This window comes from Cheilinus undulatus, linkage group 24 (assembly GCF_018320785.1).
Source record: "Cheilinus undulatus linkage group 24, ASM1832078v1, whole genome shotgun sequence".
Lineage (NCBI taxonomy): Eukaryota > Metazoa > Chordata > Actinopteri > Labriformes > Labridae > Cheilinus > Cheilinus undulatus.
Window position 1 is genome coordinate 6854835 of NC_054888.1, and position 16168 is coordinate 6871002.

General features: G+C 39.8%; 1 protein-coding gene across 1 annotated transcript in view; it reads left to right on the forward strand.

Annotated features, from left to right (window-relative positions):
- The first annotated feature begins 601 nt into the window (after positions 1–601).
- Positions 602–16168, forward strand: part of LOC121506386 (collagen alpha-1(XXVIII) chain-like) — a 54621-nt gene continuing 39054 nt past the window's right edge. Inside the window, exons 1-7 of the mRNA XM_041782173.1 lie at positions 602–752; positions 3615–4189; positions 8848–8868; positions 8953–9015; positions 15602–15655; positions 15759–15803; positions 15932–15958. Of these exons, the coding sequence (XP_041638107.1) occupies positions 602–752; positions 3615–4189; positions 8848–8868; positions 8953–9015; positions 15602–15655; positions 15759–15803; positions 15932–15958 (936 nt within the window). The remainder of the gene's footprint in view (positions 753–3614; positions 4190–8847; positions 8869–8952; positions 9016–15601; positions 15656–15758; positions 15804–15931; positions 15959–16168) is intronic.

Below are 16168 nucleotides of genomic sequence, written 5' to 3' on the forward strand. Positions count from 1 at the left end.
TACCAGGAATCTCTCTTAATAAAAGGACAAATTGCCTCTATCCAGGAGGTGTTCCTCTTTGCTCATTTTAAACTGCAAACAAAGTAAAAGTGACATTTACTCTAAAACGGGGAAAGCCTCATTGCTCTGTCTCCCCATCCACCCCTCCCACCCTCCCTCTCCCCAGAATGGGAGTGAGTTTTAAAAAAGGGCTGTACTTGCCCTTCATTTGGTGCGAGCTTTGAATGGCTGGAAATTGAGTCTCTTGAGAGCCAGACTCAGCCTAAACTTTGGCATTCACTCCTGCTGCTGCCACTACATGGTGACGTCCAGATCTTTATTTCCTACCCAGCAGAGAAGGATGCTCAGGATATGGGACTAAACTTACTCTGAATGAAGAATTGTCCTTTTTTGCACTGATTACTGCGTTTCACTTCAAGGAGATCTTTTTAAAGGTGATCTCACTGGAGACCTAAGTCAGCAATATTGTGCATGCTTGATGCCTGAGTCTTGCACTCAGTGCTTGTTAAAGCTTGTTCTGCAAGTTTTATGGACGGTATTAAAATCTGAGGACTTGTCTGGGCTTTTTTTATCCATCTTCTCTTTCTCTCTCAGGGAAGTCATGGTCCCCTCGCTGCACTGGCTCCTGCTATTTTGGGGACTACAAGGTGTTTTGGCACAGGACTATGAGGAAGAGTATGAAGACGAAGTGGTGACTACAAAAAGAAAGAACAAAGAATTTACAACCAATTCCATTCCAAAAAATGGCAAATGTGAGTCTTAAAAGGTCTCTTTCACACATTTCTGTTGGCTTTTTTCCTCTGATACTTTGAAAAGTGGTTGCACAGGTGGCACAAGAGAAAAAAAGCTGCTGCCACAGGTTAAAAAAAACAGAACATGAAACTCAACAAGGACATCGCTGGAGGATGCAATCCACTTGGATTGATCATATCTCTGAGCTCTCTTGGAGCCATCCATCTCCTGTGTGAGCGTTCAGTGCTCTGTTACCCAAATGTTTTATTCGCTCAGAATCCTGTTTCCCCGGGCACATTCTCGCCGTGACATATTCCTGTGAAGATTAATGTGATTTATCCTCCAGCCTATATTAGATCTGTGACCTCCTTCCACTGCTGAAGGTTGGGGTAGAAAGTAGAGTTACTTTTATTTCCTCTTAGAAATTATGTCACATTTATGAACCTATCACACTTTTCCCGAGTAGGCATCAGCCCATTCAGGGTATGACATAGATAAATCAACTTAAGGCTTCTCAGAAGGCTCCACAATTTTCCCTGGATGTGTCAAATCCTATGGGCTGTAATCAATTAGATCTTCATAGTGCAATGGATATGAAAGTACATTGCTATACAGTATATCCTTTATGGGGAAAAAAAAGGTTAGAAACACATTTTTTATTAAGCTGGTGTCTAACTTTTTAAAAACTACATTTCATGGGTGGTTAGCTTAGCTAAGTGCCAAAACGTAGAGTATTTTTGTAGCGAGTCAGATGAGATGATTGATGCCACATTCATGTCTGTAGGCAACATATGGAACTAGATTATGTGGGTGGTTAGCTTATTAGCAATATTTACTGACATTTTACAAATATTAGAGCTAGCCATAGTAGCTATGCTAATTAATAAACAACAAAACACTGCATTTTCAAACAAAAACTCTAACCCCCTGATCCAAAATTTGTGCTACATTGCACAAAACGTAGCTAGCTCAAGGGTTGGTTAGCTTAGCTTTGAGGGGAAAAAAAAGGAGGAACAGGTAGCATAAACACAAAACCAAGGCTACTTAGCTAGCTCAAGGGGTGGTAAGCTTAGCTTTAAGGGAGAAAAAAGAGGGCACAGTTGGCATAAACAAAAAAAACAAGGCTAATTGTTAGCATCTGAAAAATCTTGGAAAACATGTTTTATCTTCACATCTTGCAAAATTTGTTCTACACTGCACAAAACATAGCTAGCTCAAGGGGTGGTTAGCTTAGCTGTAAGGGGGAAAAGAGTACACAGCATAAAAACAAAGCCAAGACTTCTTGTTAGCATCAGAAAAATCTTGGAAAACATGTTTTATCTTGACATCTTGCAAAATTTGTTCTACACTGCACAAAATATAGCTAGCTCAATGGTTGGTTGGCTTAGCATTGAGGGGGAAAAATAGGAAGCAACTAGTATAAACACAAAACCAAGTCTACTTGTTAGCATCTGAAAAATCTTGGAAAACATGTTTTATCTTGCATCTTTCATAGCTTTACATTTTTGCTCTTTTGTCTAGAAGCAGGTGAAAAAATGGATGTAACTGTCATATCTTGTAGCCTAGCTTAGCTTAGCATAGCTTAGGTTAGGTTAGCATAAAACACTGGAAAGGTTAGAAGCCTACATTTAAACAAAACCCAAGTCTCTTAAACGATATATATTTTGAATATCATTTGCTTTATCAGTTTTTAAGCTATTTCTTATAGTTAGCTTAACTAAGCTATGTCAGTTCTACTAAAAAATTTTCCACAAAGAAAAATATGTAATGTAAAATCTGAAAAATCATGAAAAAACTTAAGGTTTTGTCACACATAGCTTCACAATGTGCTCTCTTGTCTAGAGGCAGGTGAGTGCATTGCTGTTATTGTCATATCTTCTGGCCTAGCTTAGCTTAGGCTTAGCATAAAACACGGGAAAAGTTAGAAACCTACATTAAAACAAAACCCAAATCTCAGCATCTCTCAAAAACATATTCTATATCATTTGCTCCATCAATTTTTAGCTAGTCTTTGTAGTTAGCTTAGCTAAGCTATGTCGGTACTGCTTTAATTTCTCCACAAAGTTATGTTGATTAAACAGAATTATGTAATGTAAAATAAGTGGCAGCATAAATATTCACCTCCTTTAAGTCAGTGTTTAGTACACTTCAGAATGTTCACTTTGCTGTTTTAAACAATTTCTTTGTGGCTTTCGCTGCCAAGGAGCATCCCCACAGCATGATGCTGCCACCACCATGCATGAGGATGGTGTGTTTGTGGGGATGTGCAGTGTTTGATGTCTTGTCTGGTGGCCAGAAAGCATCATTTTGGTCTCATCAGGCCAAAGAATTCTCTTCCACTTGACTGTAGAGTCTCCCACATGTCTTTTGGTGAACTCTAGTCCAGATTTAATCTGAGATTTCTTCATCTTTGGCTTCCTCTTCGCCACTCTCCCATTAAGCTTTGACTGGTGACGAACCTGAGCAACAGTTGTTGAATGCAGATTCTCTCCCATCTCAGGTGCTGAAGCTTGTAACTCATTCAGAGTAGTCATGCACTTCATTCACTGAGCCCCACTGGCCCCAGTGGTAATTCCCATGCTAAGCTATGCTAAGCTAACACTGGAATTAGCTCATAAAAAAAACATGTTGAATGTAGAAAATTGAAATACAAGCTAGGTACATGAATTAACAGCAAATATTTATATTGCACATGAAAATATTAGCCTATTTGTAAAGGGAGTTAATTTTGTAAATATGTTGCCAATAAATACAATTTTAGCTTTCAGCTATGACATATGACATTTCCTCTCATTACAAGAAAACAAAGGTTTTTCTCAAATATTGAACCACTCTTTTTATTTCTTTCAATTAACAGATTGCTAACTCTTCTTCCCTCTTAGCCCTCATCGATGAAGATTGCGGTTTGGAGATAGCTTTTCTGATAGACAGCTCAGAGAGTGCCAAGGACAACCATGCCCAGGAGAAGCGCTTCGCAATGGACGTGATGGACCGACTTCAGGGCCTCCGGCTGCAGACCGGCCGAGGGCTCAGCTCCCGGGCAGCCCTCCTCCAGTACAGCAGCCATGTCATCATCGAACAGACGTTCAAACAGTGGCGAGGACCTGACGAATTCAAGGCCAGAATTGCTCCCATCATTTACATCGGCCATGGCACCTACACCACTTACGCCATCACCAACCTGACCCGTATTTACCTGGAGGAGTCACCTAGCAACAGCATAAAAGTGGCCATCCTACTCTTTGATGGCATTTCACACCCGAGGAACCCGGACATATTTTCAGCTGTGGCTGATGCTAAGAACCAAGGTGTCCGTTTCTTCACCATAGGAATCACCCCTGAGGCTAACGAGCCAGCTAACATAGCACAGCTGCGGCTAATTGCTAACTCCCCAGCTACACGCTACCTTCACAACCTGCAGGATAGAGGCATCGTGGACAAAGTCATCAAAGAAATTGTGAGTAAATAAGCAACTTATTTTGTGAATTTCAAATTTCACACAAACTTGAAGACAAACTTTCTTGCTTAATCAAAGTCAGTTTAGTGTTAGCGTATTTTCTTGTGTTTATCCAAAATTAGTATTATGTATTCATTGATATTTAGGCCTTGTTTACACGACAGCATTTTGCTTCATTTTCCGTTTTCATTTCCAAAAAGTTCCATTTTCAGACGAGACTGTGGGAAACACCAAAAACGATGTAGTATGCATGCCAGGCCAGTAGATGGCGGTGTGACTTTCATGCCTGCACCAGATTCTGACTCGACCCATACGCCCAGTCAGAATCTGGTGCAGACACGAAATGCGTCTCCGCTGATCCAAGTGATGGTGAAGTAAATCAACACTTTGTTGGAGAAGTACAGTTAAATTCAAAAGAGTGAGGAGCACGAACAGTGCACTGGTGTCGGCCATCTTTGTTTTGGGCTTCCCATCTGCGCATGTGCTATAAGCCTACTCGCGCATGGATATTTACTGCAGCTGCAGTGCGTATGTCCATTTTCAGAAAGTGCTGGTTTCCCTGTTTACACAGAGACAGAGAGGGGGGTGTTTTGAAAAACTTCCACTCTGGCGCCCGTTTCAAAAAAAGTTCCATTTTCAGGCACCAAAACACTGTTGCTGTGTAAACGGACAGCCTAAATGTTACAAACTTTTGTGTTTTCACTCGAAAACGTTGTCGTGAATGGGGCATTAGTATGACTTTCCAAAATAAATGACTAAGTATTTATCTTACAAGTCAAGTGTTACACTTGAGTGATTCAAGACTAACTCAATTCCAAAAATGCTGGGATGCTGTGTCCCAATATCAGATGTTGAAACTGAGACATTTTACCATTTCATGAAAAAATATGAGCCCATTTGGAAGTTGATGGTGGCAACACATCTCAAAAAAGTTTGAAACAGGGTTACAAAAGGCTGGTAAAGTAAGAGGTACCAATGACAACAGCTGGAGGAGCTTTTGTTTTTTAAAAAATAATATGGGTTGAGATTTGCAAATAGTTGTTTTCTGTTTTATTATACATTTTACACAGTGCCCCAGCTTTTTTGGAATTAGAGTTTTACTTCTTAAAAGTTTTTGCTGAGTCATTCTTTCATGTTCCGGTTTAGGTAGTAGCCTCAGGTTGCAGATGTTAGCGAAATTCCTTAGGTACATTATGGAGGATGTTTGCATCTGTGTCTCCACTTAATTTGGAAGTTTTATTTCTGTATAACTTTTACATTTACCTTCCAAACTTAAACATATTCACTTTGCTACTGCTAACATCCCAAACATGCATGAAATTGCTTGTCTATTTCATAATTATTTCTTTCCTGTGGCTGGTAATTTATGAAAGGTTGAAGCTTTAAAAAAAAAGCCAGACAATGTTCCTCTAAGTGAATCGAATGTTACTGCTGCACTGCTACCACCCGCAGTTTTCTTGGCTTCACTGAGGTACACCTGCTACCTGCTATCTGCTGCCATAGTAACAGGTCTGCTGTCATCACCGAAATCATCACTGTAGATTGAAACTTGCTGTGACATCCTCTCTCAAATCAGCAGTTTGATGGAAAAATGTGAAGCCCTGAAATTCTTCTTTTGCCACACATGTTCATGCAGATAGCAAAAACCTCATTTGTCTCTTTTCAATATGTTTATCTTGGCTCCAGTGATTGGTGTTACTTCCATGAACTGACAATACATTTCCACTGAGATAATTAGAACATGTGCTGCACAGCAACATCCTGTAGACACAACCAAGCTGTTTTTAGTTACATGTGCTCTGCATTAAATCTCCTTGTGGGAAAATCGGGTGCGGCAAGAGAAGGGACCCCGAATGCATGCTACATCATTTAAGCCGCTACTCTAACTTCAAACTTCAAACTAAGGCTTACTGTTGACACAGGTGGTACAAATCCAAATATGATAAGGTAAAACTTCAAGAAAAAAACTTGCAACAAGACTCCAAGGGCATTGAACCTGACAGTCTGCGTTCTGCTTGCATGCAAGAGTTCAGCAGCAGCCGGTCCACTACCAGGCTTTCATCTCACTCCCTTGTACAGCATCTGTATATCATAAGCATGTGCCTTTGTCTCAGCTGAGTAACCCTCTTTCATCTCTAGTCCCAGTTATATACTGCATGGCCTGTCCTCTTGTAAAATGGACAGACTTGTCTTCAGACACCACTTCCTACTTCAAAAACATCTCTCAAATGTTTAGCATAGCTATTTACTGATCAGGGCTTGTTGTTTGTGTTTAATCAGGGAGGAATTTGACCATTTCCTCTTGTGTTGCACTGGCAAGAGCATGATAATGTCAGAGTCCTTCATTTTACCTGTCTAGCTTCTGTTGTGTAAACTTGAGACAAAGGTACAATGAAAAAATAAAGTACATCATCATCTACTAATGCTAGTTATACTATACCTGGTAGCTAGGTGAGATTCCATGCTTGGATAGTGATATAGTACTGCATTCAAACAGTGGTTCACAACTGTTCTGGTCAAGAATTGAAATTTTCAGCCACTCAACCCGCAATCAGTGCATTGAGAACATAGCTTTAGCATACGGCCACCTGCTTAGCCAAACTGACACCCTATTAACCCTTTTGAGTTGTGACCGACCACTTATTGAAAAAATATAAAACATCCGGCACTCTCTAGCTAATGCTAGCTAGCTAGCATGGCTGAAACAGTCTCTTCGCTTTATGCTGAGTAATGCTGTAAACTAACAGCCAGGATAAGCTCTCACCAAGTAATTTTGTACAGCTAGCTTTTAGCATCTACACAGTCCAAAATCTTTCTTGCTTTTTTGATTTCTGTTGAAACAACTTAAACCCTCAAAAAGTTAAAAAGACTTACATACTAGCATAATTCATTTTATTTATTTAGCTAGACCAGGCTGCTCTACAGTTAGCATAGCTACCTTCTTACTAACTATTTACTAGCTAGCAGGGCTGAATTGAGAGCTTGGGTAAATATCTATGGACTTAAACAAAACATATGGATAAATGTTTGCTCAGGGCTACGGTACAACAAAGACTTTTCACACCATTTTTCCAAGCTTATTTTCATGGCCCATGTAAAGAGCTCGGTGACCAGCTTTTGGGTCCAAACCCTCCAGTTGAGAACCACTGCCTTAGTGGATACAAAAGGCAGTCTCTCAGTTCTAGTTAGCAAACATGGCTGAAACAGTCTCTGAACTTTTGTGCTGAGTAATGCTGTAAGCTAAGCCTATTCAAGCCTGTTAGCTAGCTAGATATATCCATTAATTAGACTAGGCTTAGTGAATAAGTAAGTAGAGTTAGCTTTAGCATAATGATGTCAAAATTCTCTTTACTTCTTGTCTAGTTTCTGCTGAAAAGAAGATGAAAAACAAAAAGGATACTAGCTTCTCCCTGGATTTATACAAAGCTGTTCTAGCATGCTAGCATTCTAGTGTGCTAACTGCTATCTTAATAACCTACTAACTAGCTTAGCCGAATTGAGAGCATTGGTAAATAACTGTGGAGTTTTAAGTAGATATGAATAGGGTATCAAGCTAATGCTAGCTAGCTAAAACAGTCTCTTTACATTTTAGATTATTGAGTAATGATGTAAGCTAACAGCCAAGTTAGCTAGCCAGCTGTATCCATTAATACGAGCTTATGAAGTAAGTTTGTAGAGCAAGCTGTAGCAACAGCGATGTCAAAATCTGTTAACTCTTTATGTAGCTCCTGTTGAAAAGAAGGTCAGTCGCAAAAAGTACAAAGAAACTGCATCTCCTTGAAGTTATTTAGCTAAGCAAGGCTGTTCTAGCTAGCATACTTACTTGCTAATTCCTTGCTTAGTTGAAATTAGTTTTGGTAAATTGTTAAGCATTTTTTTATGCTACTTAGAAAAAAGACACTATTCTATAAAAACTAAAACAGTAGCCTGTAGCTAAATTTAGGAAGCTAACATGGCTAACAGTGGTTGCTTTTTCCACTGATGCTTGATTAATAATAAGCTCACAGCCAAGGCTCTTAGCTTGCCAGATATGTAGCCAAAGCTTTCAACATATAACATTATTTATTAGCCCATGTCTTGTTCTAGCTGAAGAACTGCCTTGCATCTTTTGTCCCAGCTTTACGCCGCATCCACCCCTTCCCCCGAGGACCCCCCTCTCAACTTCAGAAACATCACTCGAAGGCTTAGCCAGGCTATTTTACTGATCAGCGCATGTGGTTTGTGTTTAGTCTGTGGGGAATCTCCACCATTCTCCTTTGTGGAGAGAATGTGGTCAGCTTTGAAGAGAAAAGAAACCCGGGGGTGGAGGGGCTGTTAGGGTTATGGCTAGAAGTGTCTGTTACAGGAGGAAGTGGAGGATGTCCGTCCACTCAGAGAATCAGGTGGAGATGATTGAAGGCTATTTCACAAACTGGACCCAGACCAGCAGTGAGCACTTTTAATTGGATGTTTGAGTCGCAGGTGTCTCTTCAGCTCTTATCCTACAATGTAACCTTGGGACCAGAATTTAAAGCTTAGCTCAGCTTTTTGAATTTTGGCTCACAGCTAAAGATTTGCTCTTTAGATCTCTGTCCATAAATGTCTGCTGGTGTTATGAAGGGAACCATATGGAGCAAATTTGACAACATCCTGACATTTTTGTCTTTCTTACTTCACAGACGGCGCTGGCGGATGAAGGGGTAAGTCTCCAGACTGCAGCCTTGCCACACATTTCTTTATGACCCTGTATGGCCTGTCTGACTGTTGTTCCTCTATGTTTGAAGTGTCCCCTGTCCCTGAGCAAATGTGCGTGTGACAAGGGTGAGAGAGGACCCATTGGCCCTGCTGTAAGTATTTCCCATCCTCTATGGCCTGAAAATGCTGAAGAATTAGCTTAAGATTATTTGTTTTTAAAAGAATTAAACAACTTATTGTAGACTTTTTCCTTTTTGAAAGTTCAGTTTAAAAATTTAACCAGCAATGTTATTGCCTCCTTGTCAAATAGGCAACAGTTCCTGCCTCAAAACAGGGAACCTTGACAGTTGATTTAGCCAAATTTAGCCTGTTAGCACGTGTTAGCTAAAACTTAGATAATTAGTGCGTCCCAAATTGTAAACTTCTGTTAGTATTAAAGTACATTTAAATGTTGTAAGGAGCATTTAATCACAGCAGGTTAGTATTGTCTCAAATCGCACACTGCCAGTTTTGTACTAACAGGAAGTGACAAGAGTTTAACTGCCCTTGTTCACATCTTCCACTTCTTTTACTGCTTCAAACGGTTGCTAACTGATTAAAATCAGAATCTGACGTCTATTTTAACTCACTAATGAATTCATATAACTTGTATTTTTATGTTAACATTAGCTTTAATAAAACAAACTTATTTTACCTTTCAATTGATTAAAATGTTCTGCTGTTGCCAATAACATGTTAGCTAGCGGATGCTAATGTTTGCTAGCATGCTAACAGTACAGTATCTGCTACGTCATGAAGTATCCATCGTTTTACACTGAATGTCAAAGCCGCTCTAAATCAACAATTTTGCTTCCACAATAAAACCAACAACAAACAAATACAAATTACAACTTTTTTTTTCAAAATAAGGTAATTTAAGCTGCTTAAGATACCTTATTCGCTAGCTGAGAAGCTAAGCAAGATTGTTAACTGAGGTAGCAAGCTAAGTAAAGGATCTTTGATAAACAAAACATTGATGATGTTTAGTCAACAGGAGCTAGTTAATACATGGGTTAATAACACTGACACTGAATATTAATTCAAGCTAACAGTCAATGATAACATACTAGCCAGGTATGAAGCTAAAGCCCTCAAAAAACACGAAGTGTATTTGTGAGTGCCAAATTTCCATTACACAATGTACAATGTGATTTAGCTTTATGAGTCTTATATGGTTAAGCTAAATTTATATTTAGGGGTTTTAATTAACTAGCTATATGACAAAGCTAACTAAATGTAGCTCTTGGAGTATTTCGAAAGTTTACATACTCTGAAAAAGTTGAATTATTGTGGTAGTCTGACTAAATCTGGACTTTTCAAATGTGTGTTTACATGTTAGCCCAACTAAAGTCATACAAAACCAAATGTCTTGAAGTTGGATTTACACATCTTGATAATACAGGTGGAGATACATTTTCTTATAAATGTAAAAGCCTCAATCAGACTTAGATTAGACAAGGCATCTAAACAGGACCCACAGTCTCTCTGCTGGGCTTGGACCTGGAAGTCGACCCACAGGGAATGCTAAGGATAGCACTAGTCCTGCTGTCGTCTACTTTTACGCCTTAAGCTAGAAGCATGGCGTTTATCTCAGTTGTACTGTAAGCAAAGAGCGGAGTGTAAACAAAATAAATCTAGCTGTCCACAACTTCATTGTTGGATATACAACCAGCTTGCTAACTTGTTAGCACTGTCAAGCAGAAGAAGGTGTTCTACGCTTGTTCCACAGGGTCTGAATTGGACAGTTGGATAATGTTCAATATGGTAAATCCTGATCTTTCTTCCATTTCCACCACCAACCTTACATACTTGGTAGTAAGTATGCAACCCAGAGTGCCATAGATGCGTCAGCTACATAATAGCATAAAATCATACAGAGTAGCCAATCAAATTTGAAGAATGTGAGGACATTCACTGGCATGGGGCACATTTTTGTTTATCTCTTACCATATCATATAGGATGTGGCAATTCTTTTGGCTAATCAACAGACTTCCCTGTAATTAGCACCACCCTTTAGGGTTAGATGGGTAAACTTGGTACCCCTATAGAAGAGTGCCAAAAAAAAAAGAAGGACAGTATGGATTAGTTATTTCAGTACCTTTCCCAACTATAACATACAGTACCAAACCAAACTGAACTTTTGTCAAATAGTACCATAAGCTAGAGAGATAGCATGAACTGCATTAGTACCAAAAGTAAAGCAAAGAGTAAGTACAAAATATGCATAGCTGTTATCATACAACCTGTTAGCTACTTGCTAGTTTGCTAGTATGATAACCAGAATAAATTCCTTAGTAAATAGCTTGCCACCCACCATAGCGTAGTAATACATACTTCCAGGGCTGGATTAATATGATCCTGTGCCCCTGGGTAGCAAGTCTGGATCTCTGCCCCCCTGCAAACTCACCAACGCAGATTCAGCCTAGAACCACAGAACAGCATACAGGCCAGTCAGTGACAGTGACGACCCACAGTTTCCCTCCACTGTCCCATTGCAGAACCAGTAAGCTGCTACTGGGGGAATCTCTCTAAGTTGCTAACATTAGCATGGCTAACATTAGCTGTTAAGGTGAAGAAATAGTTTAGCTAGCCATTACTTGGGCTGTGTATTGGCAAGGTATGATACGTATCATGATACAGGGGTGCTGATACAATATATTGTGATATATTGCAGTACTATGAGCAAGTTGATTGGCCTTTATCGTTGACTGGTCCCAGGTCAGATGACTAATGAGGAGGGGTATGCCAGCCAGAAACGGCACAGTTGGAACAGCTAGAGACAGGGCAGACAGGGCACCTACGATCCTTGGCCCTCAACAGATCTTGAACCCTAGGCAGTTGCCCTCATGGTTAATCAGGCTTTGTATGCTCCAATCAATAAATCAGTCAATTCTCTGTGAATGTATTCTGGGTCAAGGACAGTAGTTCTGCCTATAGGCTTTAACTAAATCAGGTTGCATGGTTTTATGGTTATTTACTTGCAGTATTTTTTTTATGTGTAATACGTCATTAAAAATTCAGTGTTCCTCTCTGGAACTCCTTTGTAACATACCAAAGATTCAGATGTATATTTTCAAAAACCACATGTATTCTTCTGCTGCCCCTTAAAGACAATTACTCCTAAACCAGCGTCTTTGAAGTGCCAGGGAGGACAGCACAGCTGACAAAGAGACCCTTGATGCTAACAGGCTACATAATTGCAGGGTTTTGGTGGGTTTTAGTAAATCGGGTGGTTTTGAGATGCTCTGCTTCCCTGCAGCAGTGACAGTACAGCAAATGCCTCACATTCCTCTTGTTTATTGGGAACAGACCTATAGGCTACATGTATTTACATGGGAAAACAGAAAAATCACATCTGTCAAAAGATCCCAGCCACATTGTATTGTCTAAGGATTCCTCTCCAGTGTATGAGATGATATATGCTCGACTGTTTGGCCTGCCACAGCCATGTCGTGATATGAGCACGCCTCTCATTACACAGAGAAGGTCAACCACAATTAGGCGTAGTGGCTTCGCTTTGATGTATTTTAACAGGATGAGAACAGAGTAATTACCCCCTTAAACCTAACGCTCCAAACAAAAGCTGTTTCACATCACGGCGGCGGCTGAAGGAAGCGGCGTGTGGAGATACAGGCAAGAAAATAGCAAAAGATAAGAAGGTTCGCAGACGACAACACGCAGGCATGAAAACAAAGAGAAGAGCCAGACAGGCGGTTGTTGGTTATGTCCTCTCACACATGCAGACGACTCAAAATTCTCTGTGACTCATCTGCTCCCAGACCCACTGGACTTTGTCCAGCATGAACTTCAAACATGATTTTTCAGTGGAGCATAAAAGAGCTGTAAAGCTATGTTTTAGGGAGTTTAAGGCAGTTTATAAGGGGAGAACAGTGCAGAGCAAAAGACCAGTTTACACCTAATCAGTGTGTTTAAGCAACTACATCAGGAGGGAAAATCTTCACTTAACTTGGAGGAATTTTATAATATGAGAAATACATTCATACTGTATGTCTAGAAGCCCTAAGTGGGCATACAAATCTTCTTATCTCACTTGTTTCTACATTTTAAAGACTTATTTTACCACAATCTCTCAAAAATTACCCAAACTAAAACATTATCATGTCAAAAGCAGTCTTGTATCTCCAGATAATCCTAATGCTGAATTATCAGAAAAGTGCTAAAATGCTTTCAGTGTTAAGAAAAATATTAACATTTGGACTTAAACCCTTTATATGCTTAAAATAAGTGTTTCCCAACCACTTAATGTCTACAAACCCAAAATAAAAAGCTAAAATGTTCTTGAGTATGGTCGATTTTTGCTACATGTTAGCATGTTGCAAGCTGCTAGCTGGCAAAAAACATGCCTTGTCAAACCATGTTTGTCCATTTTAAGCCAATACAATTACCTGGCTTACCTCAGTCTAATGTAAAAACTCCAATCCCCAAAAAAGCTGGGACACTGTGTCCAAAGAAACCTAAAGTTGAAAGCTATATTTAGTTGAATACAAACCAAAGACAACATTTTGAAACTTCAAACCGATAACCTTCAACAAAACCTAATTTGGTTCTTGTCACATGAAAAAAAGGTTGGGATGTGGGCAAGAAAAGACTGGGAAAGTTGTGGAATTCTCAAAAGTACCTGGAAAATTCCATGTTCTCAGGTATTGTCGATTTTGCTACATGTTAGCATGTTGCTAGCTGTTAGTTGGCAAAAAAACATGCCTTGTCAAACCATATTTGTCCATTTTAAGCCAATAAAATTACCTAGCTTTACCTCAGTATAATGTGAAAACTCTAACTCCCAAAATAGTTGGGACACTGTTTCCAAAAAACCAGAATTTAAAACCTATATTTAGTTGAATACAAACCAAAGATAAGATATTTAAACTTCAAAACGATAACCTCAGATAAAATCTGAATTTGATGCCTGTAACATGTGACAAAAAAATGGGAAACCATGTCCAAAAAAAAAAATGAATTTGAAACCTATATTTAGCTGAATACAAACCAAAGACAAGATATTTTAACTTCAAAATAACCTCAAACAAAACCTGAATTTGATGCTTGTAACATGTGACAGGGGAAGAAAAGACTGGGAAAGTTGTGGAATTATCAAAAGTACCTGGAAAATTCCATGTTAGTAGGTTAATTGGTAACAGGTGATAGCACCATGATTGGGCATCAACGTTTGTCAATGTGCAACCGCAAAGAATGTAGAGTTAACCATCTCCAGTTCATAATACCACCAAAAGAACCCATGCAAGGTGAAAGCCAGGTATAAAAGATATCTAGAAGCTTTGCCAACCTCTCTGGGCCCGGTCCGGACTAATGAGGCCATGTGTACAATTGTTCTGGGAAATAATGGTCGATATGTCCTTTGGGTTAAAAATGAAAAGCACCATCCAAAGTGTTAACAATGCAAAGTTCAAATGCCAGCATCTATGATGGTGTTGGGGTGTATTAGTTGGGTGACTTGGGTAACTTGCACATCTATGAGGGCACCATTAATACTGATAGATACACTATAAGGACAAAAGTATTCAGCGGCCTGACCATGAGTTGGCCCCCCTATGCAGCCAACTCCTCGTGGAAGGCTTTCCACAAGATTTTAGAGTGTTTTGGGGGGAATTTGTGCCCATCCATTCTGTAGAACATTTTTCAGGTCGGGCACTAACGTTGGACGAGAAGACCTGGCTCAAGCTTCGTCCACACGGAGACGAAAACAATTTGTTTAGTTTTGAAATTTGTAAACACCAGATCATTTCAAGAAATGTCCACGAAAGCACGAAACCATTCAAAACAGCCGAAAATGCCATAGTTTATATTCCAGGCATGTAAGTGGCATTGTAAGACTGCCACGGAAATGGACCAGAAACAGAGAAGACTGTGAAGCAAGCACTCCAAAACTTTTTCTTTTACCCCAAATTTTTATCCTGGCTGCCCTTGTGGTTGCACTGTGCATTCAGGCCTCTAGCATTTTACCAGCATCCTCCAAACTCAGACTCACTCATCTGACGGCCAAACAGAGAAGCATGATCAGTCATTCAACAGAACACGTTCCAGCACTCCACATTCCAGTGTCGATGTGCTTTACACCACTCCATCCAATACTTGGCATTGGACCTGGTGACGTGAGGCTTGTATGTAGCTGCTCAGCCATGGAAACCCATTCAATTGCACAGTTTTTGTGCTTACATTAATGCCAGGAAGTTCAGGACTCTTCCGTTAAGGAATCAGCAGAGCGTTGGCAAATTTTAGCCTGAGCAGTCGTTGACCCCGCTCTGTGATTCTACATGGTCTTCCACTTTGTGGCTGAGTTGCTGTTGTTCCTAAACGCTTCCACTTTCTAACAATATCATTTAAAGCTGACAATCACAGTCACGTTTATTAGTAATTAAAAGCCTCATCACCCAAACGTTCTGTGCTTTAAGTATGAAGTGTAGAGTCTGTTTACTCCAGCTATAGCATATTTGGAACCAATGCAACTCTATCTGCACTTTACTTTATTGAAAAAGAATGATTTAATGGTTGCTGAATACTTTTTCCTCGTAACAGATTATATAAAATCTGATCATATCAAACATCCCTGAAGCTATAAGAAATGTTATCTTGCTCTTGCCTTGATCTCAAAGACAGCCCACAGTTGCCAAATCTTTAAACTGTTGCCCTTTTTTTTCGTCCAATAACTTTCTCTACAGGGCAAGAAGGGTCGGCCTGGAGAAGATGGAAGCCCCGGGGCAAAAGGACAGAAGGTGCTGTCAACTTTTAGCTCATAATAAAACCATGCTATGTGAAGATATTGCAAGAGAGAGTTAAAATGCTGTTGGTAAATCTGATACTCCTCTTTTCCCAAAGGGTGAGAGTGGGCTCAGTGGACTTCCTGGCAGAGAGGGAGCAGAGGTGAGTTAAGAATACCAAATGAGTAGAAAACTTGTTCAGTTTCTTTACATTTAGTCCTTAAGAGACTAGTCTTTGGATGGTTTTGCTTATGTCCTGTCAGCCTAACATGACTTTTTTTATCCACACAGGGAAAATCAGGATACAAAGGAGAGAAGGTAATGTATGGCTTCAATATGCCCACATGGCTTTTCAAAGTATCAGATTCCCATGCTCATGGAAAATCTACAACGGCGAGCGAGACCTGAGAGTTATGTTTTCCAGCCTTGATAAAGTGCCTTGAAAGCCAGACCATACAGAGTGAAGGCTTCAGGAATATAAAGGCATTGTGATCTACTTTTTCATCTGGGTTTAATGTCAGGCCTGTC